This window comes from Hemiscyllium ocellatum, chromosome 18 (genome assembly GCF_020745735.1).
Source record: "Hemiscyllium ocellatum isolate sHemOce1 chromosome 18, sHemOce1.pat.X.cur, whole genome shotgun sequence".
In the NCBI taxonomy this organism is placed as follows: Eukaryota; Metazoa; Chordata; class Chondrichthyes; order Orectolobiformes; family Hemiscylliidae; genus Hemiscyllium; species Hemiscyllium ocellatum.
Genome location: NC_083418.1, coordinates 14,240,839 through 14,267,200, shown reverse-complemented (window position 1 = coordinate 14,267,200; position 26,362 = coordinate 14,240,839). Strand labels below are relative to the sequence as shown.

At 48.7% G+C, this 26,362-nt stretch overlaps 1 protein-coding gene across 1 annotated transcript in view; it reads left to right on the top strand.

The window, feature by feature from the left end:
- Nucleotides 1–26,362, top strand: part of nup160 (nucleoporin 160) — a 75,900-nt gene that overhangs the window by 48,264 nt on the left and 1,274 nt on the right. Inside the window, exons 19-34 of the mRNA XM_060838707.1 lie at nt 806–876; nt 1,447–1,606; nt 3,416–3,485; nt 4,646–4,744; nt 5,487–5,606; nt 9,026–9,121; nt 9,577–9,671; nt 12,297–12,393; nt 12,485–12,590; nt 13,909–14,069; nt 14,764–14,824; nt 15,428–15,538; nt 16,615–16,738; nt 18,831–18,932; nt 22,715–22,856; nt 24,735–24,860. Coding sequence (XP_060694690.1) covers nt 806–876; nt 1,447–1,606; nt 3,416–3,485; nt 4,646–4,744; nt 5,487–5,606; nt 9,026–9,121; nt 9,577–9,671; nt 12,297–12,393; nt 12,485–12,590; nt 13,909–14,069; nt 14,764–14,824; nt 15,428–15,538; nt 16,615–16,738; nt 18,831–18,932; nt 22,715–22,856; nt 24,735–24,860 — 1,741 coding nt within the window. The remainder of the gene's footprint in view (nt 1–805; nt 877–1,446; nt 1,607–3,415; nt 3,486–4,645; nt 4,745–5,486; nt 5,607–9,025; nt 9,122–9,576; nt 9,672–12,296; nt 12,394–12,484; nt 12,591–13,908; nt 14,070–14,763; nt 14,825–15,427; nt 15,539–16,614; nt 16,739–18,830; nt 18,933–22,714; nt 22,857–24,734; nt 24,861–26,362) is intronic.

Genomic DNA, 26,362 nt, shown 5'->3' with positions numbered 1-26,362 from the left:
TAGAAACGTGATCCCTCATTCCCAAATCCTCCAACTCCGCCGTAAATGCTCCAGACAATTCCAGATGGCCTCCTATTTCAAGGACTGTAATTTCCCCTCCCTTGTGGTCAACAACGCCCTCCAGTGAATCTCTTCCACTTCCCACACCTTCTCCCTTGAACCCCACCTCTCCAAACACAGCAAGGATTAGACCCACCCCCGCACCTTGGTCCTCACCTTGCACCCCACTAATCTCTAGATACCGTGCATTACAGTGCCACCTACAATCAGACCCCACCATCAGAGAGATATTTCCCTCCCTACCCCAACTGCGTTCTGCAAAGACCATTCCCTCTGTGACTCCCTTGTTAGGTCTGTGGTTTCCCCCCCCCCCCCCCCCCTCCCCCAAGACATTCCTGATGAAGGGCCTATACCTGAAATGTCTAATCTCCTGCTGTGCTCAATGGTAACCCCCTGGATGTTGATTGGAGGTAGTAGGGGGAGGTCAGTGGTGACACCGCTGTCAGACTAGGAATGTCAAGCATTGTCTGTTCAGCCCCACAGCACGCTAACTAAGGAGTATTCTTCAGAATAAACATAACCTGACTTGCTTTCCCCATGTCCAGTGATAGAGGGCAGCATCTGCAAATAGAACAAACATGGTCCTGTTGCCAGGATGGCCGCTCAGAGCCCAGAACACCAGTCAGTGTCTCGTTGACAGGAGTCGGTGGGAATGTACACACACTGTGGGTGCAAAGGTATTAGATCGGTGAAATGTTATAACGTTTGCCAAAGGAAGCTGACAGATCCTCTTGTGTGATTTCAGGGAATCTAATCTGCGGCAGTTGTCTGTGTTGGAGTTGACGGACTCTCGTGATGTAACATCCCAACGGCCAGGTGGGTAAATGTGGGAAACTTCTGCCCCATGGTGTAGGCTCAGTGAGGAGGATAGAGTGGTGTCAGTGGAAAGAATCTGTAACATTTCTGAGAATGTATCTGACCAGAAAGTTAATATTGCGAGAAACAGTTGAGTTATTGAGAGCACTGTTCATTCCGAGAGGAGTGGGTTGGCATGTGAGGGCCAGAGCTTGGGGTGGGTGAGCTAACATACTGCACCAAATATTTCACAGGCTGAGCACACTCCCAGTGTCAGATGTTTCAGCTTTGTATTTGATCTGCCTTTCTTCGGTTAGTGTGAAAAGACAGGTCTGGTCTACAGGCTAATGGACAGCTGTTATTATTGAGTTTGAAGTGTTGGTGCACAGTGTGTGACCATGAGGGTTTCCCGAGGGAATTTAGGTACAAGTGGGTTCCTGGTTCCGGTCAGTGTGGTTTCCTGTTTGTCTTTCTGTTTTCAGCAGAGTGACCAGTGTTAGTTTGGGGGAAGCTGGTTGGCCTTCTACTGCCTTGTTCTCTAACCCTGGTTAATGTCACGTTGATTACTCACTCTCTGTCCTTGTTTTCCAGTCACTGGGCCTGGCACGGTGGTGGAGTTGTTCTATCGGACTGTGGCCAGGAAGCACATTCTCTCCCGGCTGCTGGCCCAGGCAAATAGCCCTTTAAACCAACCACTGATCAACTATCCGCAGGTTGGGATTGCTCTCGCCAGCCACCTCCTCCAATACTTGTATCCTTTAACACAACACTATGCACAGTGCAGCAATGTAACTGTCTGTGACAAATTGTATTCCATATCAGTGACCTATATGAGAATGTGACTGGCCACCTTTTGAAGAGGAGCTCGGAGCTGGTAGTATGAGGACTGACTGGAAGAGATTTTGTGATCTTAAAGTAGAGAGAAATGGAGAGGTTCAGGAAGAGAGTTTCAAAGAGCAAGCCTGAGATCAAAGGCGCTCGTGTCAATGACCAAGCCAGGCCGGAACAGGCAGCAATGAGTTACTGGAGTTAGTAAAGGGATTTGTAAATGAGAAATGGGTAATATGATCACCCCCTGCTAATGGATGAGGACCCACTGCAGATCTGTGAAGACAGAGTCCTTGAGCCAGTGGGAGTTGTTGAGAAACTGGAATTGTGTTGTGCTGAGCAGAATGTGCTGGGCTGTACAGACAGGACAAACCGGCAGTGAGGCAAGCGATTCCCGATCAGTCAGGGTAACTAGGTAGATGGGGAGAGGGGGGGGTTGGAGGACTGGCATACCCAGCCTGTGACAGGCGTGGGTCAAGCTGCTCTTGGCCTTCCTGGTTAACGGAGGGCCTGTTTCAGCCGAGCCAGCCGCCTATTCCTCCAGGTAATCGAGGAGCTGCCTGTGGAAGTTGGGCCAGTGCTGATTGTTCATGGCACTGAGGTGTTCAATGAGAAAATAGCCAGGAGCTGACACTGTCAGTAACACCAAGCCTGTTGTCCTTGGACTAGAGCAGAGATTTAACAGAGCTGTTCAAAATCAAGTTAGGTGTGGACCAAGTGGATAGAGAGAAATTGTTCCCCATCTGGAAGAGACGAGAGTGAGAAGGTGTGAAGTTAAAGGAGCAACAATGATATGAGGATAAATGTGCTCACTCACATCACCTGACACTTGGATCACCTGCAGAGACTTACTGTTCACTCTGTTGAGTCACCACTGTCTCCGTTTGTGTGACCTTCTGATCTTTCTAACTATAAACTCTGTGCCTGTGTGTGTGTGTGTGTGTCTTCTCCACCCGACGAAGGAGCAGGGCTGTGAAAGCTTGTGATTGGACTAGAACCTGGTGACGTGTGATTTCTGACCTTGTCCACCCCAGGCCAACAGCAGCACCTCGACATCATGTTCTCTCTCTCTCTCTCTCTCTCTCTCTCACACACACACACACACACACACACACACACACACACACACACACACACACAGTAGTTATGGTCCCGAGGGTGATGGAGGCAGGGTCAGTTGAAGTATCCAAAATGGAATGAGACAGTTATTTTAAAGAGGAGCAGTGTCATGTGTGAGGGCAGGGGAAGGGCACTATAAATGAAATGCTCGTTCAGGGCCAGCTACTGCCACGCTGAGCCAACTCATTACTTCCTGCTCTGTAACAATTCTGATGTTCTGTGGCTATGTTTTGTGAAACTCATTAATTGGGTAAAAGATGTAGTGCTGTGTGAGTAAATGCACTGTAGACATCAGTTCCTTCCTTTCCTGTGGGGGTTGTTTCTGTCCATGTGCCTTTTTAAGCAGAGTTTCTCCCTCCTGTGGATTGTTTGTTCTCTCGGTGTCCTGGTTTGGATGTACCGAGGAGGCTACTCAGTGGCTCTTTGTGGTTTTCTGTCCTTATGCCTGTGCACCCACTGATGAGAGGTCTTCACAAAGTACTCTGTGGGAATGCAGGAAGGTCCCTCTAGTTATGCAGCTGGCTGCAAGTTCCCCATTTTGGCTGCTGGGTGTAGGTTGTATAATTCCAGCCAGTGATCTATGATAACCCCACACTTCCTTAACAGCAATCAGATGGGCGAATAACAGTAGCTTTCTGTTTGCGGAGTTTCTCATGGGACACTGCCAGTACGTGCAGCTCCAGGTCAGTACTGCTGACTGTTTTCACTCTATTCCCAAGTTCTCCACCGTCACTCAGTTGCCGCCTTTCCCTGACAGCCAAGTTTGTATCTATGAATCCAGTGTTGATCAAGCTGTGATAAAGCTCAGCTTTTCCTGCCTCATTGTGCTTGTAGCCTTTGAACTGGTTGGCCAACCATCCTCCTCCCCTCACTCACTCTCATCATAGCCAGAGTACCTCCTTTCAGTAGATTCTCTCCCTCCCTATATCCGTCTGATATCCCCGAGACCCAGACCTCTCCTATTTCTGTGCTGCTGTCCAGTGCTGTCCCCTGTAAGCACCATGTTAATTTTCATGTGGACCCTGGTAACACCCACTCATGTCCACCACTCTCCTGGTCCCCACGGTTACTGAATTATCAGATTGCTTATCCCACATCAGATACTGCTGGGGCTGAGATTGCCTCTGCTTCAACAATGGGCAGGTCCAGCTCACAACTGTACCAACTGCTCTGCCTGGTGTGTAACCAGTCTGTGACCTGGACAGGAGCTCCTGAGTAGGTAACCACACTCTCACCAAGGCTAGCTACTTCCATCTCCCAAACTTCCCTCCTCCACATCTTTAACATATTATACCGTTACAGAGAGCTCCTCTTCGAGTTAGGTTCCGACTGCATCATGCATGAAGAGCTGATGGCGATCTGTTGCCTAACAAGACCATTACAGAGCAGTTCCTTCTGCACTGTAACAAGCTGAAAGCAGAGAATCGCTGTGTCGTCACCTATCAGTGGTGTACATTTGTAGTCTAGGGGACAGGAAGGCAAGGAGTGTCACCCTTCACAATACTGTTTCAAGACAGTCCCCATTGATTAGGGATCACTGCACCAGGACAGCACAAATCGATTAGGAATTACTGGGCTGGGATCAATTTGGGATCTCTGCAGCGGGGCAGTCCCGGTCGGTTCGGGATCTCTGCGTTGGTACAATCACAGCCCAGTTAGTGTGGAGTCCATTCAGTGCAGAGCTTTGGAGGCTTTGGGTCTGGTGTTTGGGGACTGGAATTTCCAACGGGTGCCCCTTCCCCAATCCTCATTGCTGAGTCTGAACAGCTCACCTCCAGGATCAGGCTGTGTGTGTGTGAAATGCTTTGTGATTGCTGATGTGAACATGCTGTTGTTTGGACAGGAGTACGTGAGGTTGCTGCAGCCTTGGTGTGAGGTTAATGTCGGCTCGCGAAGATTTGTGCTGGGCCAGTGTTACCTCGTTACAGGAGAAGGACACAAGGTGAGAATACTGTCTGGTTAGTGCTGCAGAACATCCAGGTACTCCCCTTCTTGCTGTCAGCACCATCAGCAACCACATTGTCACATGGAGCCTCATCATCCAAGAGTCCCAACAGTGTGGAGGCAGGCCATTCAACCCAGCTGGTCCATACTGACTCTGAGGAGCATCCCACCCATACCCATCCCCCTACCCTGTGTTTCCCATGGCAAACCCATTTAGCCTGCACATCCCTGAAGACTGTGGGCAATTTAGCATAGACAATCCACTGAATCTTGCACAGCTTTGGATTGTGGGAGGAAACTGGAGCACCCGGAGGAAACCCGTACAGACACGGGGAGAATGTGCAAACTCCACACAGACAGTCGTCTCCCCCCCCCCCCCCCCCCACAAGCTAGAATCGAATCTGGGTCCCTAACTCTGTGGGCAGCAGTGCGAACTACTGAGCCACTGTTGTTGAAATTAACATTTCACGTTTGTCTATTTGTTTTTTGAAAACCTTATTCACTGGGATTCCTGGCACGACACCATCGATGATATGGAGCGAAGGGTGGGTGGGTCGAATCTGTGCTGAGTGGGGCATGGTGCAGTGGGTGGATGTGCTCCCTGGGGCTGGGTTTAAAATACAGGGTCCTCAGTCAGAGGGTGAGGGGGCTGCCTGTTGTGGATTGCTGCTTTGTTCCTCCTGCAGTCCCCAAATATTCCTGGTTATGTGATGTGTCCTTGTCTTTGTCTGCTCCACCAGGCTCTCGAGTGTTTCTGCGATGCTGCTGCAGCGGTGGACAGAGAGGAATTCCTGGACAGATTGATCCAAGTGGAGGATGAGGAAGCTGCCTCCAATCCCCGGGTGCAGTACTACAATAAGGTGCAGACTGTGCAATAGTTGTGGTCCTGTAGTAAGCCCATACCGATCATGCAGCTCTTTCTCAGAGCTGAGTGTCAGCACCCTCCAGCTTTCAGGTCAGGGGGTGAGTGAGCCCTGATTGGAAGGGTTCTCCTAAAAATCTTGAGCAATCCTTACTTCCTATTGGTGGTGTTCACAGCACACAGACGCACACCTACGCAGGGAACAGACACCTTCGAGCTGCTTTTTGTGTGCAGACAGCTGTAAGCAGATGCACTGTTATGAGGTAGAGTTTTTGTAAATAAAGTGAGGCTATCTGTTCCAGTTGCTGTTACTTTATAAAGTCAGAGAGAGGCATCAAGTCACACACCGTGCATACAGACCCTTTGGTCCAACTCGTCTGCTGACCATGTTCCCAAACTAAACTACTCCACCTGCCCACCCCTGGCCCACGTCCCTCCAAACCTCTCCTATTCATGTCCTTAACTAAATGACTTTTATATGTTGTCACTGTACCTGTATCCACTTCCTCCGGCAGTTCATTTGATGCACTCTGTTAAAAAAAAACTTACCCCTCATGTTGTCTTACTCCTCTCACCTTAACAATTTGACCCTTGTCTTTAAATCCCCCACCTTAGGGAAAAGACCTTGACTGTTCACCTTATCTACACCCCTCATGGTTTCATAAACCTCTATAAGGTCACAGTCTCAACCTGCTATGCACCAATGAAAATAAATCCCAGCCTATCCAACCTATATTTATAACTCCATTCCTGGCAGTGTCCTATAAATATTTTCTGAACCCTCTCCAATGTAAGAATAGTATTCCTATAACAGGGCAACCAGAACTGTACACGGTACTCCAGAGGAGGCCTCAGCATGAGGCCCCAACTCCTGTCCTCATGGCCTGAGCAATGAAGGCTCCCATGTTAACTATCCTGTCTACCTATGATCAAGTTTCAAAGAATTATGCACCTGAACCCCTCAGGGTCTCCGTTCTACAACACTACCTGGGCCCCACCATTAACTATATAAATCCTGCCCTGGTTTGCCTTACCAAAATGCAACACCTCACATTTATCCAAATTAAACTCCATCTGCCACCCCCTCAGCCCATTGACCTAATTGATCAAGATCTCTTTGTAATCTTAAATAACTTTCTTCACTGTCCACGATGCCACCAATTTTATTTGCATCTGCAAACTTACTAACCATGCCTTCTATATTCTCATCTAAATCATTTATATAAATGACAAACAGATCATGTAGTGATCCGTGTACAACACCACTGGTCACAGGCCTCCAGTCTGAAAAACAGCCCTCCACCACCAGCCTCTGCCTCCTACCATAAAGCCAATTCTGTATCCATTGGTAAGCTCACCTCAAATGCCCTGTGAAGTAACTTCCCTAGTTAGTCTACCATGTGGAGCTTGTCAAAAACACTTAACTGAGGTCCAAGTGAACAACATTTACAGCTCTGCCCTCATCAATCTCCTTGGTTACTTCCTCCAAAAACCTCAATCAAGTTAGTGAGACATGATTTCCCTTGGCATAAAGCCATGCTGACTATCCCTAATCATTTCTAGCCTGTTCAAATTTCGCCTGGTCCACACCTTTCCAGCCTTTCACTGTTTGTTTCTATCTCACTGATTATCAAGTATGGAAACCCGGCTTTCCTAGAATATTAGTCGGAGTTCCTATTGCATGTAAATTAATTGTAAACATGAAATGACCCAACACCACCTGTCAGTTATTACTGGCTGGGCTCTCAGATACAGGGCTAACCCGCCAGGACTTGGCTTGTTTCTGTTTGGGAAACTCATTCATTTTTAAATTAAAATCTTTACACTTTTCTGAGTTCCCCACAACAAAGTAACAATTAAAACATGTTCTGTCTTTCCAGATGTTTAGGATGGGAGGGTTTAAATGTAATGACCGTTAATTTTTGACACTTCCTTGCCACCTTTTATTGTGCCTTTTCCCGGAATGCAGCTAATTGAGTGAGAATTTCAGGAACCAGTCTGATCTGTGCAGTGTATCTGCTGGGTTAAAACCACTGCACCCGACCTTGGTAACCAGTCACGCCCACCGGTTGAAGTAATGTCATGGTGATTTCTCACTCATTATGTTTTTTTTCAAGAATCAACAATGAAGCATTTAAATATTGAAGTCCAGTAAGCGTCACCTTATCCCAGTGTCAGATTGTACATTAAATTTAGTTTGCTATTTAAAATAGGGTTGCTGGCAGCTCGAGGGTGAAATTGCAGGCAAACTGTTTGCTTTCTTTTAGAAGCATCACCTTTTGACTGTTATTAGTTGAGCTACTGAGTTAGCACTGTTAAATACATCACTGATCTTTTCCAATGAAAGGAAAGGTATTTGCATTCCAATGTTTTGACCACTGGTGTAGGTACATGAATGTTTGGGGGACGCTGGTCTGTGTGGACCAGTTGGACCAAGGTGCCTGTTTCTTTAGATTAGATTAGATTACTTACAGTGTGGAAACAGGCCCTTCGGCCCAACAAGTCCACACCGACCCGCCGCAGCGCAACCCACCCATACCCCTACATTTACCCCTTATCTAACACTACGGGTAATTTAGCATGGCCAATTCACCTGACCTGCACATCTTTGGACTGTGGGAGGAAACCGGAGCACCCGGAGGAAACCCACGCAGACACGGGGAGAACGTGCAAACTCCACACAGTCAGTCGCCTGAGTCGGGAATTGAACCCGGGTCTCTGGCGCTGTGAGGCAGCAGTGCTAACCACTGTGCCACCGTGCCGCCCACGTGCTGTGTAATTCGGTAAACCACTGGCTCACTACAGATTTTTATGTTAAATGATACTCAAATTAGTTGGAATAGAAATTTGAACAACAAATTGACTTCTAAAAGTGTGTGCTTTCTTCCCCAGTAGTACATTGTGTCAAAATCAGGGAATGAGTTCCTCATGCCTGCATGTCGGTCTGACCCATACTTGTGTTTTTACCTCCCAACTTCTCTCTCAGTCTAGTTTTACTGCTCCCCAGCCCCACCACACTGAAGAGGGTAATGTCGCAGTGTGGTGGGTTTCTATTCTTTGTGTGGTTGTAGGAATCTTTGAGTAAAAGTAGAAAAACACGTTCATGTCAGCCTTTTAAACTAAGTCCTGGATTACACTGGGGCTCTGAAGACCGTTCCTGGCCTCCATATACGGCTTGCAATGGCAGAAGAGAGCCAAGCACGTTGTTTCAATGGTTAGTGTGCGGGACACATTTCCCAATGATAACTGTTACGTGGGCACCCTTTTTATCGACATTCCACACTTTAACAGATTGTATTCACTGCCATGACAGAGTTGCAGGTTTGAACCTGAATTTCTCTGTGTCTACCTCGGCCCTCTGGCCATTGCTAACCTCACTGAGTACTGAGCTCACTGTCATGTGCTGCTTGTTTCTAGGTCCTCCGTTTACTGGAAGACATGGCATTGCCAGCACTGGTACTGCAGTTGGCAGCAATTGCGGTGACCGAGGCAAGGGATGACTGGAAGATTTTGGTATGTAGTGTTTTCAGTTTTTATTTGGTCCCAATTTGCACACAATCTTGGCTCAAACATTAGCAAAAGATTTGAACCCTTGTGACAATTAGGAATGGGCAACAAAAGCTCGTGATGCTCTCATCCCATGACCAGATCTTAAATATAGGTTTCCACCTTTTGTTTGGGACAGTGATGGGCGTTAAAGGTTCAGATAACCAAGGAGGAGTACCCACGTGGTGAAAGGGGACACTCTGGGGCTCTGTGCAGGGGAGAAACGAAGGGTGTCTGGGTGAGGGATAGAGGTGTGAAGGGGCAGGATGCCCATGGTGAACGTAATGATCTTTCTCTGGTGGGGGAAGCATGGCACCTCCAGGTTGACATGCCTGTACCACAGGGGCTGATTGAATCTTGTAATAGTGATGATCTCCCGAATGAGGCAGTGCCCGCCTATGTTTCTCCCTCTGCTTTTCCAGGCTGCGCTGTGGACAAAGATTTTCAAGCACCACTTGGACCTTGGCCACAACCATCAGGCTTACGAGTCACTAACCCAGAACCCTGACAGCAGCAGGTGAGCGAACGGGAATGTGAGCCGTTGGCACGGCGATGCCCCCAGTGAAGTGCTGAGCTGGCAGATGATGGTGTCATGTTGAGTTCAGTGTTGGGAGCATTGTTTGAGGAGTTATTAAGAACCACGGGGCTGAGATCACTTTGGCCCTGCTCCAGTACAGCTGTGTTGTACTGTGTGGTGCCCTGTGCTCAGACACATGGCCAGAGTGTTCCACAAGGATCAGTGTGGCAGCTGGGGATTCATCCTCATCCCCCCCCCCCCCCCCCCCCCCCACCCCAGGTGGTGGAGGGGATGCTGAATACTGCAAATAGGGTGAGAGAGTGTAACTTGTATCTCTGCTGACCAGTTGATTTACAGTGGGACTTTGTCCCTGTATTCCCATGTCGAGTGCAAAATCAGCAATGAGCCTGTCCTGTTGGTAACGCCAGCCTAAGAGTGAGCCTGGTTTGCTGGAGGTCTGTACAGACTGTATCAGCTGATAGGGTGTGAGGGAGGGGCAGACCTCTGAGGCAACGCACAGCATGAAACATTCAGGAAGTGTCAGCGTTGGTTATATCTGATCAAGAGTGGCGCACTACTCACTTGCTTGGATCTTCAGCGATGTGGCGGTTATGTGTATTTTAATTTAGAGTTGAGTTTTTTCGAGAGTTTGAGCCACCGGGTATTTGCCCCAAAACTTCCTGGGCAGTTCTCACCCAATCAACAGTGTCGGGATTTGACATGATCCTGACCCTAACCTCTGCATCAACCATCTCCCCATTGGAATCTCTGGGCTAATGCAGCTCTGAACTGCACAAGTGTACACACATACAGACACTGAGCACTGTGTGTGTGTTCCACCACATGCTGGACCACCCCTCACTTACAGATACAGACTGAAGTGCTGTTGGTGTCACCAGTGATGGTTTGTAGCTCTACCTGTGACCGGAATGATATGGAGGTGTGGGCTGGACAAAATCAAACCTCACACAACACTGGGTTATAGTCCAACAGGCTTATTTGGAATGTTCTGGTTTTAAATAAACCTGTTGGACCACAATCCGGTGCTGTGTGATGTTTGACTCTGTCACAGGAAGTGATGCTGCAGTTGGTTGATTGTGATCTCGAGGCAAGGCCGCTGACACTGCCTGGCTGTCTAACTGAGTATCCTGATGTCACTTCCTGCTCCCAGCCTTTCCCTGTGGCCTTGCTGATGATTCTGGTTTAATTATCTAATGGTCTCTTCAGTGCCATGATTGAACATGTGTCCACCACACATCTACCTTATACATTCCAGTCCTGAGGCAGTCACAGCAGGAGAGTTTTCTTTACCTCTTTTGCAAATTACTGTAACACTGTGCCCTCCCAATCCTTGGATTTGAAACAGTGTCTCCCTATCTACTCTGATCACACTCCTCATTGGTTTTGAGAACTTCTATCAGATTTCTTGTCCAAGGTAAACAGCTCTTGTGTCAGTCTGATATTTGTTCCTAACTGCAGGATCACAGAATTGTTGTGGCAGAAGGAGACTGTTCAGCTGTTGTGCCGACACTAGCTGGTTAAATGAGCACCATTACCCAGTGTCAGTCTTTCCCCCATACACAGGCACTATTTTATCGAAATAACTATCCAATACCCTCTTGAAAGCCTCATTTGAAACTCCCTTCTCCACATCTCCAGGCATGATATTCCATACCCTAACCACTCACTGTGGAATAAACTTTTCCCTTATGTTATCCTTGCGTCTTTGGGACATCAGATTAAATTATATCCTCTCATACTGTGTTTTTTCAAAGGGAAACAGTTTCTTCCTGTCAACTTTATCTACCACACCTCGAATCTTGTCTTAGATGCCTTCTCTCTGAAGAGAACAGTCCCAATTTCTTCAGTCTGTCCTTGCAATGGACATTTCTCATTCCTGGATCACTGACACTGTCTCGAGTGCATGCACATCCTTCCTGTCATGTGATGGCCAGACTGTGTACACTGCTCCAGCTGAGATCTAACTAGTGCCCTCTACGTGTTCCCCGTCACCACCTCGCTCTGGGACACACTGTCCCTATTAATAAAGCTGAGAGCACAATGCTCTGCTTACTGCTCTCTTCACCTGTCCCAGCACCTTCACCTCCCTGTGCGTGTGTACACCCAGCTCCCTCTGCTCCATCACCTCCCTGTGTGTGTATACACCCAGCTCCCTCTGCTCCATCACCTCCCTATTATCTCTGTATTCTTTCTCCCTAAGTGCATCACTTTGTCATTCTCTGTACTGAACCTCATCTGCCTCCTTACTGCCCACTTCACCAGCTAGTCAGTGTCCTATTGGAGTTCCATATTGTTCTCCTTGCAGTTTATCTTTCTTCCAAGGCTCGTATTATCTGCAAACTTTGAAACTGTTCCTTGATCTGAACATAATCTGAACCAGTGGTCCATTTTCAGTAAAGCCAAGGGGGAGTAACTCGAGGAGTGCGACTTTAATGTCGGGATATTTTTCAGGCAATGACTCAGAGGAAACCACCGGGTTAGAAAGTTCAAGGTTATCTGTGATTACAGTGGGCTGTGACTGCAGGGGAGGGTGTGGCTGGGAGAGTGGAGTAACTGCTTTCCTCCCTTGTGTTTGACATGGCTGGTGTACATCTCTCCCTGCAGACAGCTGGACTGCCTGCGCCAGCTGGTGGTGGTTCTGTGTGAGCGCTCACAGCTTCAGGATCTGGTCGAATTCCCTTACATCAACCTTCACGATGAGGTAGGTGCACTCTGTGACTTGTCACACAGATGGCTTAATCATTGATCTGGCTCTTCATGGTTCTCACTCTCTCTCTGCTGTTGTGTTGCAGGTTGTTGCTATCATCGAGTCTCGTGCTCGGGCTGTGGATCTCCTGACTCACAACTACTACGAACTGTTGTACGCATTCCATGTCCAACGGCATAACTTTCGGAAAGGTAGATGTCTGCCTTAGTGCTGCCTGTTACTGACTGATCGATTCCAAGGCCGTCTGCAATGGTCTGGGGCCTTTTTGTTTCAGCAAATTGAACGGTCCTGGACTGGGGGTTTCTCACTAACCTGACACCAGTGCAGCTGCCAATCCACTGCTCCACCTGTAACACCAGCATGAAATAATATCACCATTCCCCTACACTGAGGTGTTGACTCTGACTCGGACTCTGCCTGGACCTATCAGTCTGTGGTTGGCACAGTCTGACCCTGTTTAAATGTGCCGTTTTGTTTGTGGATTAGTGTGGGTGAGCCTGACCTTCACACCTTTGCTCACACTGACTTGGCTGGGTCTGCGGGTACCATGGGGCTCCAAAACCGCACTGCCTCAGACTTTACAGTTCCTGTCCTAATCCCAGCCAGGCTTCCCTCATCTGACTGACTTGTCACTTCATGACCATGTCCGTCTGTGTCTCTCTCAGCTGCTGCTTCACTAAGCTCTCTATCCATTAGGGTGATTTTCTTTTACCAAACCATTGCCTGAGTTTAGGTCTCGTTTGGAGTTACCTTTTCAAGCCTCTCTGAATCTTCCTTCAAGACCCATCTCTTTTGTAAAACTATGGGACTTTCCATCATCTGTGATATGGATCTCTCTCTCTGTCTGTGTGTCTCTCTCTCTGTCTGTGTCTCTCTCTCTCTGTCTGTGTGTCTCTCTCTCTCTCTGTCTGTGTGTGTCTCTCTCTCTCTGTCTGTGTGTCTCTCTCTCTCTCTGTCTGTGTGTCTCTCTCTCTCTCTGTCTGTGTGTCTCTCTCTCTCTCTGTCTGTGTGTCTGTCTCTCTCTCTGTCTGTGTGTCTGTCTCTCTCTCTGTCTCTCTGTCTCTGTTGTGGGCAGCTGTTGACAGCTAACCTGTGTCTTGTACAGGCTGGCTTTGTCTGACTGTGGGAGGAGCTTAGTTTGGGATTATGTTTGGCATGGGCTGAGTGGACCAAAGGCTCTGTATGATTCTATGTGACTAATCTCTGCCTGTTTGGATGTGCAGGTGGGGTTTGTGTGACTGTGACTGCCTTTTTGGATGTACAGGCGGGGTTTGTGTGACTGGTCACTGGGTTTGGATGTGCAGGTGGGGTTTGTGTGAGTGTGACTGCCTGACCTGCTGCGCTTTTCCAGCAACACATTTTCAGCTGTTTGCATATCTAGGCAGGGTTAGTGTTGCTGTGAGTTTGGGTGTGGATGTGATGCTATTGGGGAGGGAGCAGTGGAGCTGCTGTGTCTAGCCGCTAGTACATGCCTCACCGGGTTTGGTTATGTTTCTGTCTCGTGTCCAGCTGGAACGGTGATGTTTGAATACGGAATGCGTCTGGGGCGAGAGGTCCGCTCTTTGGATGGACTCCAAAAGCAAGTCAACTGTTACCTCGTCGGGATAAACTGCCTGCGACAAATCCGGTCAGAGTACGCCTGGATCGTGCGGCCTGTGTGTGGAGCGACGGTACGCTAGCGGGTTACATTGGGCTACTCGGGACCTGCTGACCAAGTCTTATTATCCGCTGTGTTGACAAACTGCAGGCAGCAGCCAAGTGCTGGGGAGGCCCGAGCGTCAATCTGGGTGGGACCATCAGTCCCCAGAAACCCAGCCCATTGGTCTGGCTATTCTTGTATTTGGGGAAAGTGGGCACCATTTCTCAATTTACACATGGGACAAAACTCCCAAATGTAAGAAAAGGTTTCAGAGGACAGACTGGTGAAGTGGGCGGTCGGGAAATATCTGATATAACTGGGAGCGAATATATTTTGGTGGGAAGAAAGAATAGAGACAAACGACAAAATCAAAGTTGTTTTAAAGTGGTGTAGGAACAGTGAGGGTTTTCCTGTGTGTGTGTGTGTGTGTGTGTGTGTGTGTGTGTGTGTGTATATGCAGCAGTGAAAATAACGGTAAATTTAGAAAGTCTGTTTCTTAAAAAACGAATGAGCTGTGTGTTTCTATTAATAGCGAGATGACTTGATGTGGTAGGTAGGGTTGATGTTTCTGAGTTGTGGTGACAGCCTCCTTCACAGTGCCCCTGTGGGAACCAGAGGGCTGTGTTGGGAAGCAGGGGGTGGTGCTTTAAAGCAGGACCGCTCTCTGGCGCTGGTTTCTGCAGTGTGCTGTGGCCTCCTGTTGAGTCTTTTCTTCCTGTTAACAGTACGAACGTCCTGGGGCATCCCCGAAGAGGAGCTATGATGGGGAGCCCACGGCTACACCAGGTAAGTCACACTGCTTTGTTTCTCCCATCATTTCACCAGGTGGTGACTCAAACCTGACACAACATTGTGGTGCTGTCACCTTGACCCTGAGGTGACTAGTAGCAGCTCCTCTTCCCTTGCCCTTTGATCTAGTTTCATCATGGTGCAAGGGGAGCAGGTCGCTGGATATCCCCCTTCACATGAGACCTCTTAATGGGCTATTGACAGCACTGTCCCTCACCTTGGGCTGTCAGGGAGCGCCATCAGCCCTCAATCCCAATTTATACTTCCTCTGACTTACTCGCTCCAAAGCTCAGTGAGATACTGGGTGGGGCTACACCGTTTGGTTTGAGGGTTTGGGTTAGATGGAGAAATGGAGGCTCAGTTAAAACCAATGAATCAGATGGGTGTTTCTATCTGTCTAGAATGCTCACAGGATTAAAGGGGCAGGGAGGTGCTGAGGACAGTCGTGGTCAGGGAGGGGCGCTGATCAATGCCATCTCTAGAGTGTTGGGAATAGTGACAGTGGGGGGAAGTGATGGCTGCAGAGGGAGGAGGAGGTGGTGTTTTGGGTGAAACAGACTGCCTGGAGTCGTCCATGTTACTGTTTTAATGTGATTGCAGTCTGCCATCAGGTTGATATAGTGGAACTGAAGGATTTGGAGAAGGAGTTTGTGCTGGCCCGTACCCGTCTACTGCTCGCAAAACATGACCCATGCTCAGCAGCAATAGCAGGTAAGAAACAGCAGCACATTACTGACAAAGTGGATAATCTCTGCTCTGTGGCTTATTGGCCAATAGCTTCTGGTCATCTGTGAAGACTCTGGTTAATTGTTGAGAGTTTTCTACATTTACAAAAGTTTCAGTGGTTTGCCATTTTAATTCCTCACTAGCTCCCATCTGAGTTTGTGATAGACTGTTATTGAAGCCGTTCATGTTTAAATGTAGATTTTTTTTTTGCTCTCTGTTTTCCTACTTGGATTCCAGCAGCAAGCTTTGAATTTTTAAAAAAGCATTATTATTTTCATAGACTTACCCTAGAGGTTTGAGCTCAGTGTCTCAGGCCATCTCTTACAAACACTTAGATCGAGATGAGGGAAGATTACAAGCTGTAATGGTATGAGTCCCTTTCATAACTGGCCTGTAGCTTCTGAACTGAATTGATGATTGGAATGGAAATCTGTTAAAAGTTGAGGATTCTCAGTAAGCTGTAAGGTTTTATTTAGTTCAGGATGACTACGCAACTAACCACCACCTTGCACTTTTGGGGAGAACACACATTTTTCAGGAAGCGTTCCATCGACAGATGGAAAATGGAATCTGGGACTGTCCTGGTATCTCGTACATCACAAACTCCCCATCTACAGTGAGGGCTTGAAAAGATTAGTTGTGTGGATTTGTTTCTCAGTAACTCAATCTGTATTTGTTAGCTTGCCTTACTCCCTCTCTGCAGCTGCGTGACTTGATAAACCCCTCCCTGATTCTGTGAACAACGACATTGAGTATCGTTGGACCAACCTGGGTAAAGGTGACCGGTTTCCTCCCAAAAGCACAGCTCTAAACTAGTGGGATGTTTATGTTTGTTTGCCTGGTTTGTAAATTCAGAATTCAAATCCTGAAATGAGAGTGGGATTTGAATTTGCATTCCCTAGGTTATTAGCTCAGCTATGTCATCGCTCGGCTGCAGTGCCCACACAGTGCGGAGTGAGTCAATCTGTAGTGGTCAGTGATGTAATCTTGTTTGATTGTTGAAAATGAAGCTGTACATTGTGAATTGCTTGTGTGGTATTTAACTCTGTCTTCCACTGCAGGCAGTGCCTCTGCTGAGGAGATGGTTGCCTTGCTTGTTCAAGTGGGACTCTTTGATGCTGCTGTCTCCTTGTGTCAGACCTTCAGACTCTCACTGAACCCCATCTTTGAAGGACTGTCCTTCAAGTGAGTATGAGATGGCCAGGAAATGCAGTAGGCAGTCGAATCCATCCTGTAGCCTCTGTATGATGTGTATCAGGGAAGCACCATGCCTGGGACTGACCTGGGTGAAGGGCCCCAGGTACAGTCTGGTAGGCATGTTGTGTTAGTTTGTCCTGCAGGTAAACGGTGGATGCTAATAAACTCTGGCGTAGTTGTGTTCTGTCTTGGAGTTACTGCAGGATGATTCTGTCCTGATTGGAGAGCTGGGAATGGAGAGGTTAGAATTGGGACATCCCATTAGAGTTACAGACCTCCTCAAATAACAACCTTCCTTGAATTGTCAAGTCTAAAGGTCCATCAGTACACCGTCTGGTGGGAGGGGCTGGGCTCTGCACTAAGTGTCACTCTGTACAGAGCATGGGGAAGGTGGGGGAGGCAGTGAGGGTGACTCAGTACAGAGCATGGGGAAGGTGGGGGAGGCAGGGTGACTCAGTACAGAGCATGGGGAAGGTGGGGAAGGCAGGGTGACTCAGTACAGAGCATAGGGAAGGCAGGGTGACTCAGTACAGAGCATGGGGAAGATGGGGAAGGCAGTGAGGGTGACTCAGTACAGAGCATGGGGAAGGTGGGGAAGGCAGGGTGACTCAGTACAGAGCATGGGGAAGGTGGGGAAGGCAGGGTGACTCAGTACAGAGCATGGGGAAGGTGGGGAAGGCAGGGTGACTCAGTACAGAGCATGGGGAAGGTGGGGAAGGCAGGGTGACTCAGTACAGAGCATGGGGAAGATGGGGAAGGCAGGGTGACTCAGTACAGAGCATGGGGAAGGTGGGGAAGGCAGGGTGACTCAGTACAGAGCATGGGGAAGATGGGGAAGGCAGTGAGAGTCACTCAGTACAGAGCATGGGGAAGGCAGTGAGAGTCACTCAGTACAGAGCATGGGGAAGATGGGGGAGGCAGGGTGACTCAGTACAGAGCATGGGGAAGATGGGGAAGGCAGTGAGGGTGACTCAGTACAGAGCATGGGGAAGATGGGGAAGGCAGTGAGAGTCACTCAGTACAGAGCATGGGGAAGGCAGTGAGAGTCACTCAGTACAGAGCATGGGGAAGGTGGGGGAGGCAGGGTGACTCAGTACAGAGCATGGGGAAGATGGGGAAGGCAGGGTGACTCAGTACAGAGCATGGGGAAGGTGGGGGAGGCAGGGTGACTCAGTACAGAGCATGGGGAAGATGGGGAAGGCAGGGTGACTCAGTACAGAGCATGGGGAAGGTGGGGGAGGCAGGGTGACTCAGTACAGAGCATGGGGAAGATGGGGAAGGCAGGGTGACTCAGTACAGAGCATGGGGAAGATGGGGAAGGCAGTGAGAGTCACTCAGTACAGAGCATGGGGAAGGCAGTGAGAGTCACTCAGTACAGAGCATGGGGAAGGCAGTGAGAGTCACTCAGTACAGAGCATGGGGAAGGCGGGGTGACTCAGTACAGAGCATGGGGAAGGTGGGGGAGGCAGTGAGGGTGACTCTACAGAGCATGGGGAAGGTGGGGGAGGCAGTGAGGGTGACTCAGTACAGAGCATGGGGAAGGTGGGGGAGGCAGTGAGGGTGACTCAGTACAGAGCATGGGGAAGATGGGGAAGGCAGTGAGGGTGACTCAGTACAGAGCATGGGGAAGGTGGGGGAGGCAGTGAGGGTGTCGCAGTGTGGGGGTGGGGGCGGGAGGTGAAGATGAAGTTGGAGGGACGTGACGAGGGTTCTCTGGATGGGAGGTGTCTCGGGTTGGGGGGGGGGGGGAAGAGCTGGGATGTCTGGGATGGGGGAGGTGGGGGTGGAGGCAGTGAGAGTATCTCTGCAGGGGGGTGCTAGCTTTCTTTTGTATCTGTTTGTTGAGGCCGATTGAGACCTTCTACACCGTGAGCTGTTGAATAGCGTTTATGGAAGAGCTGAGTTAATTTTGGAGATTTGAACTTGAATTCAGCAGTTTGGCCGTGAAGTCTCTGGGGATTGCTTGTCTCTCTGGGCAGTGATGGCCTGATTTGAACAGTGCCTTTTTCCTTGTGAATGCATGTAACCTGGAAAATGGTGCTGCTGTTTACCCACAGCCCTGTCCCCCTCTGTGTTCCAGGTGCATCAAACTGCAGCTCATCGGGGAGGCTGCACACTCTGATGCCTGGGACTGGTTGAAAGCCAATCAAATTCCTTCGATCATCGCTACAAAAGAATCCAGGTACAACTGCTGAAAGGGCAGAGGGTTATGGTGGGTCAGGCTGTTTGGCTGCAATGGGCAATTCCTAACTCCAAATACTATTCCGGATAACCAGAGGCACGGATGCTATTGGAACACAGCTGAAGTAGTGAAATCCTGCAATCCTTAGCATGGGTCAGCTGTTAGGGAAACCCAGGATTCAGCAGGACTGGGCTTCCCAGGGAGAATCGATAGTGCCACCCCTCCCAGGACCCCTCACTGCTCTGGAGTTTAAGTGGAGAGTTGGGCTAGTTCAGGAGCGGGCCTTAGGCCTCAGTTTGGTGAAGTTAATTGACTTGTTTTGATTTTTGATGTGGAATCCCAGTGACAGGAGCAAGATGCAGTGCTGAGAAAAGTCATGTTAGCACAGGGAAGGTGTTGGTCAGTGAGCACAGGGCATCTCGCCCAGTCAAATACACAGCCTGTGCAAACTGGGAATTTGGTGATGTTTCCCATATCCTGCAGCTGAGGTCAGTACGGTGAGTGCCCACGCCATGTGGTGACTAGCCTGTGACTGGAGTGAATGCAGGGGTGGGGGGGAGTGACCCTAGTGAAGTGCAAGAAGCAGACAGGAAAGGCCTTCTGAAGCGTGTTCAGGCAAATTCTCATTATCAGGACACGTCCAGCACAACCTGAGTAAGGCAGAGCTGCTGAGGCACGGTTAATGGAACAAGGGATGGCACGGTGGCCCAGTGGTTAGCACTGCTGCTTCACAGCGTCAACCCAGGTTCGACTCCCACCTTGCCAACAGCAGGTCTCTGCGTGGAGTTTGCACGTTCTCCCCGTGTCTGCGCAGGTTTCCTCCGGGTGCTCCGGTTTCATCCCACAGTCCAAAAATGTGCAGGTCAGGTGGATTGGCCATGCTAAATGCCCATAGTGTTAGGTGCATTAGTCAGAGGGGTGGGTGGGTTACTCTTCGGAGGGTCGGTGTGGACTTGTTGGACCAAATGGCCTGTTTCCAAACTGTAGGGAATCTTTTTAAAAAAAAGTCTTGTTGAGGGAGCTGTGACAGTGGTGTCATTGTTTCATCAGTGATCTGCTTTTCCAACTCGGGTTATAGTGAAATGTGGATATTCACTACTGATTATGGTGTTCAGTATCATTCCCCACTCCTCAGCTAATTAAATGGTATGTGCTTACATGTGACACGGTCTGGAAAATTGTCAGGCTTATGCTAAAAGTCGCTAGTAGCATTGTGTCGTGAGTACCAGCAGTTCTTCACTATCTGAGAGAATCTGATCACCTGCCCAGGATGTATTCATTGCATTACTGTCGCTGAAACTTGCACCTCCAATATTTTCGGGGTTACATTGACCAGAAACTCGACCAGACTCTCAAACACAGGAGTAGGTCAGAGGTTAGGAATACCGGGGCGAGGAGCTCCCCTCAAACCTGTCCTCCATCTACAAGGCACGAGTCGAGAGCATGATGGAATATTCCACACTTGCCTGGCTAAGTGCAGCTCCAACAACACTTAAGCAGCTTGATACCATCCAGGACAATAAAGCAGCCTGTTTGATTGGCAACACATCCACAGCCTCCACCACTGTGCAGTAACAGCAGTGTGTACTATCTACAAGATGCACTACAGAAATTCACCACGGCTCTTTACATAGCCCCTGCCAACCCCAGGACCACTTCCACCCTGAAGGACAAGGGCGCAGATAGCTGGGAACGCCATTCCTTCACTTGCTGGGACAAGATCCTGGAATTCCCTCTCTAAGGGCATTGTGGGTCTACTTACAGCTCAGGAGCTGCAGTGTGTCAAGGTCATCGAGTTCATGGATGTACTTCAGAGACAATGACATTCGAGTGAAAGCAAATAGAATGTGATTATTTGTCACAAGGGGGACAACGAGTAAGGAGTTCACCACCACCTTTCGGGCATTTCGGACTAGGCAATAAATGCTGTCCAAGCCAGAGACACCCATGTCCTATGTATGAAAATAACATTACAGACCGGACCATGAGTGAAACTACCGATCCAACTTTTTGTGGTTTTCCAGTATTTAAGACTAAGTAAACACATTGTTGATCAGCAAGTCTGATAGTGACAGACTGCTCATGGAGTTAAGGCAGTGATCAAATCAGTACGGCCATGATCTTATCAAAAGATGGAGTAGGTTTGAGGGGGTGAATGGCCTGTTCTTAATTCTCGCATTCTTGTCACACATTAGTTTTTTTTTTGCTCCTTTACCGTGGTGTAGCTTTTAAACAAGGCAGCTGTCTGTTTATCCCCGTCTCTAGGTTAGTCAGTGGTGTCTGCTTTGTTAGCTGTTGTCTGCAGGGTTCCACTGCACACACTGCAGCAGGTTGCAGAGGCTGCCAGCTTACACAGGGATTGATTTTCCTGTAGCCTCCCCAAGCAGGAACACCAGCCGTGCTGGGTATGGTGAAGATTCTGCTGTGAATATCTTCTTTCCACTGCCCGGAAAAATAAAAGGAATGTAGTTTGCAGTCTTACAGTGTGGAAACAGGCCCTTCAGCCCAACAAGTCCACACCGACCCGCTGAAGCACAACCCACCCAGACCCATGCCACTACATTTACCCCTTCACCTCACACTACGGGTAATTTAGCATGGCCAATTCACCTTACCCGCACATCTTTAGACTGTGGGAGGAAACCGGAGCACCCGGAGGAAACCCACGCAGACACGGGGAGAACGTGCAAACTCCACACAGACAGTCACCTGAGGCGGGAGTTGAACCTGGGTCTCTGGCGCTGTGAGGCACCGTACTGCCTGACTTTAAACGAGAAACTGAGAGGCCCAACCAGCAGCTAACCTAGAGGGAAATGTTTGCAGTTTGCACACAGGAGGTGCCAGGGTGAGCCCGGGAAATGGTGTGAGAGTCTCGAGTTTCTGTAACTCCCTTTGCTAAAGGGGCCAAAGGAAGGTATGGTGGCTGCATTTGCTGATAACACAAAGATAGGCAGGAAAGTAAGTTGTGAACAGGATACAAGGAGATGGAAGAAAGTTGAAGTGAGTTTTGGCCAAATGTTAAATTGTCTGATTGAGCAGGAAGGATTAAAATGTGTCTGTACGGTGAGAGCCTGCAGAGTTAGGAGGCACAGGGAGATCAAGTTTACTGCAAGTAATCAGGGAAGCAAATAGAATGTGATTATTTATCAGAAGGGAGACAGCAAGCATAAGCAGTTAATGTTTCAGCTATACAGGGTACTGATGACCCCCCCCAATACAGTACTGGTCACTGTCCTTAGGGAAAGAGGTCAGTGCACTGGGGCAGCTCCGGGACTGTTTCCCAGACCAATGCTTGGAATGGGGAGGGCTGCCTTATGAGGAAAGGTTGGACCAACTGGGATTGTGTCCACTGGAGTTTTTATTAAAGAGTGAGCTGACGTCTTGGAACCCTGAGGTACTGAGGGACCTGGACAGGGTGGAATTGGAAAGGATGTTTCATCTTGTGAGAGAACTAAATCCAGAGGTCACTGCAAAACTAACGGGGGGCTGCCTTTAGAAGACCGAGCTGAGGAGAGTTTTTGCTTTTCCTAGAGAGTCACAATCCTCTGGAATTCTCTCCTTTAAAAGGTGGTGAAAGCTAAGTCTCTACCTATTGTTGCTGAGCTGGGTGTGTGAGGTTATTGGTGGTGGGTGGGAGTGTGAAGTAATCAGGTCAGCCATGATCTGATTGAAAGGTGCAGCAGGTTCAAGGGGCTGAATGGCCTGCTGCTGCTGCTTTATGTCAAGACAAATCTATCAGGAACTCCTCAAGAACTGTGTTTTCTTTCTCTTTCTCTCTTCAGTGCCACAGATGAAGCCTGGAGGTTGTTGTCATCCTACCTTGATCGTTACCAATCTCCAAGTGCTCAGTATCATCGCTGTGTGATTAACAAACTGCTGTCCCATGGAGTGCCCCTTCCAAACTGGCTCATTAACAGCTATAAGGCAAGTGGGCTACTTGACTTGTCACCTCCAGCCAGTCCCAAAAGGTAGAGCTGCAAATCTCTCCCTTTGCTGAGGGTGGGTGTGAGTGGTGTAACCCAGACCTGAATAGTGAAGGTGCCTGTCCAACCTCAGGAGATGGGGGCTAAAACATTTAGTCAAATAGTTGACCAAATCCTCAGGCCTTTCTGCTGTGTCTGTTAGTTATGGGATTAGCAGCAGGATACCAAATGAGCTGTCTCCCAGCCAGAGATTATCTGGTGTAATTCTCTCTCTAATGTCTCAGTCTGAGGAGAGCAGTTGAATATGACTGCAGTCAGACACTGGTTATTGTACGACTGGAGAATGTTCTCCTCTGTCTGTCTGAATATTACTAAAGACTATACCCAGGGAAAAGGAGCCAAGTGATTACAGAGTCATAGAATCCTACAGCACAGAGACAAGCCTTTTGGCCCAAGCTGGTCCAGGCCAACTGAAATATACATCCACACTAACCCCATTTCCCTGCTCTTGGCTTCTATCTTTCAAATCCTTTCCTACTTATGTATTTGTCCAAATGCCTTTTAAATGTTGTTTACGTAACCACCTCAACCCCTTCCACTGGCAGCTCATTCCGTATGCATACCACCCTCTCCATAACAATGTTGCCCCTCAGCTTCACTTTCATTCTTTCTCCTCTAACCTTAAACTACTGCCCTCTCATCCTCAATTCCCCAACCCTGGGAAAAAGACTGAGTACATTCCTCCTATCCATGCCTCTCATGATTGTATACACTTCTATAAGGTCCTCCCTCAGTCTCCTGCGCTCTAAAGAAAAACATCCTAGCTTGTCCAACCTCTCCCTATAACTCAGACCATTGAGTCCTGGCAGCATCCTTGTAAATTTCATCTGCACTCTTTCCAGTTTAACACCATCCTTCCAAAGCGAGGTTACCAAAACTGATCACAGTACTCCGTGCGGCCTCACCAATGTCCTGTACAACTGCAACATATCTTTCCAACTTCTCTCCTCAATGCCCTGACTGATGAAGACAGTGCGCCAAAACCCCCCTTCACTGCCCTGTCTACCAGGGACTCCACTTTCAGAGAACCGTGCACCTGAACTCCAAGGTCCCTCTGTCCCACAACACTCCTTAAGGCCCAACCATTCACCGTGAAACTCCTACCTTGATTTGATTTTCTAAAATGCAAGACCTCACACTTACTTATATTATAAACTCCATTTGCTATTTCTCAGCCCACTTCCCCAGCTGACCAAGATCCTGCTGCAATATCCTCGTCCATGATACTACGTATTTGCTATCATCAGCAAATTTAATAATAATGCCTTGTATATTCTCATCCAAATAATTGATCCAGATAACAGCCCAGTGGGCCCAGTACTGACCCATGAGGTACTCCAGTAGCCCCAGGCGTACAGGCTGACAAACATCCTCCACTATTACCCTCGGCTTCCTACCACCAAGCCAACTGTGTATCCGATCTGTCACCTTGCCCTGGATTCCATGGGGATTAATTGGGACAGAGGTAAGGATTCCCAAGATGAATCATTCGTCCTGACCCTGGTGGGAATATTGTTCTGGACTGTTTGGTAACACTCTGACTATGCACCTAGCAGTCAGTTGTACCACTTCCTCGGATCAAATTTGGGACTGGTAGGATAATGTGGGCTGGGATGAGAGTGGGGGACCTGTGTGGAGTGGTGTGTGTGTTTTGGGGGGGGGGGGGGGAATTATCTCTGGGGGAAGGGATCTGTGTGTTGAGGGAATCGGTAGGTGGGAGAGGGAGGAGGTGGGATCTGAGAGAGGCCCGGTGGATCTGTGAGTGTTTGTGTGCACACACCATGATGTACCGGGCACTTAATGCTTCTGTTCTGAGCAGAAAGTGGATGTTGCCGGGCTCCTGCGGCTGTACCTGAACTATGACCTTTTGGAGGAAGCCGTCGAGCTGGTTTTGGAATACGTTGATGCGTTAATGGGGAAAGGACCTCAGTACTTCAACATGGAGGTAAGCCATGGTATTGGTTAGCTGCTGGCTCAGGGAGTACAGCGTTTGAGGCTGGACACTCCATTCTCTCTGCATATAACTACAATACTATCTCTTAGTTCTCCCAAGTTGTCTGTTTCCCACAGCAATGGGTGAAATGTTGTCACCTTCTGACCCAGTCTCTGTCCTTGAAACCGGACAATACAGAATCTAGCCCTGAAGTTCCTTGGGAATCTACTGGCTCTCGCAGATGAAGCTAGTTCTTCCTACATCACTTCCTACATCACTTCCTCTCAACAAATTCTGTTTGAAAGTTGCTGTTGAATCTGTTTCCAATGCCCTGTCAGGCAGAACTTTCCAGATCATTTCCAACCAGCTTCATAGACTCAGCATTGACTTCTCTGCTTCAGACCGATAGCTGTCCTTCCCTTCAACTCAACACTTGCATCCATATTCCACCACAGACCCTTCCATCGCAGCAGTTGGATTTTCCGTTCTGTCTTTCCGGGCTTATATTCACATCTTGTTTGAGCATGTGTTTTGTCCATCACTGTTGACCTGCTCATAGCTGTCTCAAACACTTGAGGATTTGAAGGATGAATTTCTGCCTGTTCATAGCCAGGAGCGCACTCTCTGTGTCTGTCTGTCTGTCTCTCTCCCCCTCTCTCTCTCTTTTCCCCCCTCTCTCTCTGTCTCTCTCTCTCTCTCGGATTTTTCTGTTGCATTTTTAATATAGAACCTAATCTATCTTCGGCCACCAACCATTTGTGACTCATTTCCCCTTCCAGTTTTGAAACTCATGACTGAGGTCAGGGATCAAAACTGGATGCTGACTGTAAGCAGAGTGAAGCCTCTGGATGAGAGCTCAGTTCCCATTCCGTACTCTCTCTGAGAGGGAGCAGTGCTGCTGGGGAGGTGTAGGTATCTCAGAGACACCTCGGCAATATCCATGGCCAGTAATCTGAGCTGAGAACCCAGACTCCGAAAGGGAAGTGATATTGTCCCTCTGGTATAAGCTGTGATTCTCCAGGGGTAACTCTGGATACTCGCGATGTGGCTGGAGTGACAGCACCGCCTGGCTTTGGGTGGAAGCTGTGAAACTCTCCACACTGTTCCACACTGTCTGCCTGTCTGCACTGCTCCCAGGAGCCAGGCTGTTACTCAGCGTCAGAGCTCTCCTCACCCCCCCCCAATATCCCAGAGGAATACCCTACTGTCTGACTACTCAGTGTTCCACCTGTGACCAAACCAATGGTTTGTACAGTTTGAACAAGACTTGCTAACTCCTTTGTTCCATGTCCTGGCTATTAATGGCATATATCCTGTATTCCCCGTCCACCCACCCCCTATCTGCCTGGACAGACCCCTGAAGGTATCTATGGTCTTGTACACCAGCCCTACTTTGTTCCTCAGTAATCTCCAGGGACCTATGATTCGCTGTGTGTATCCTTCCAAACTGCAGCACATTACACTTGTCAGCATTAAAACCTATCCGCTATTGTTCACTCCTGTTTAACCAGCTG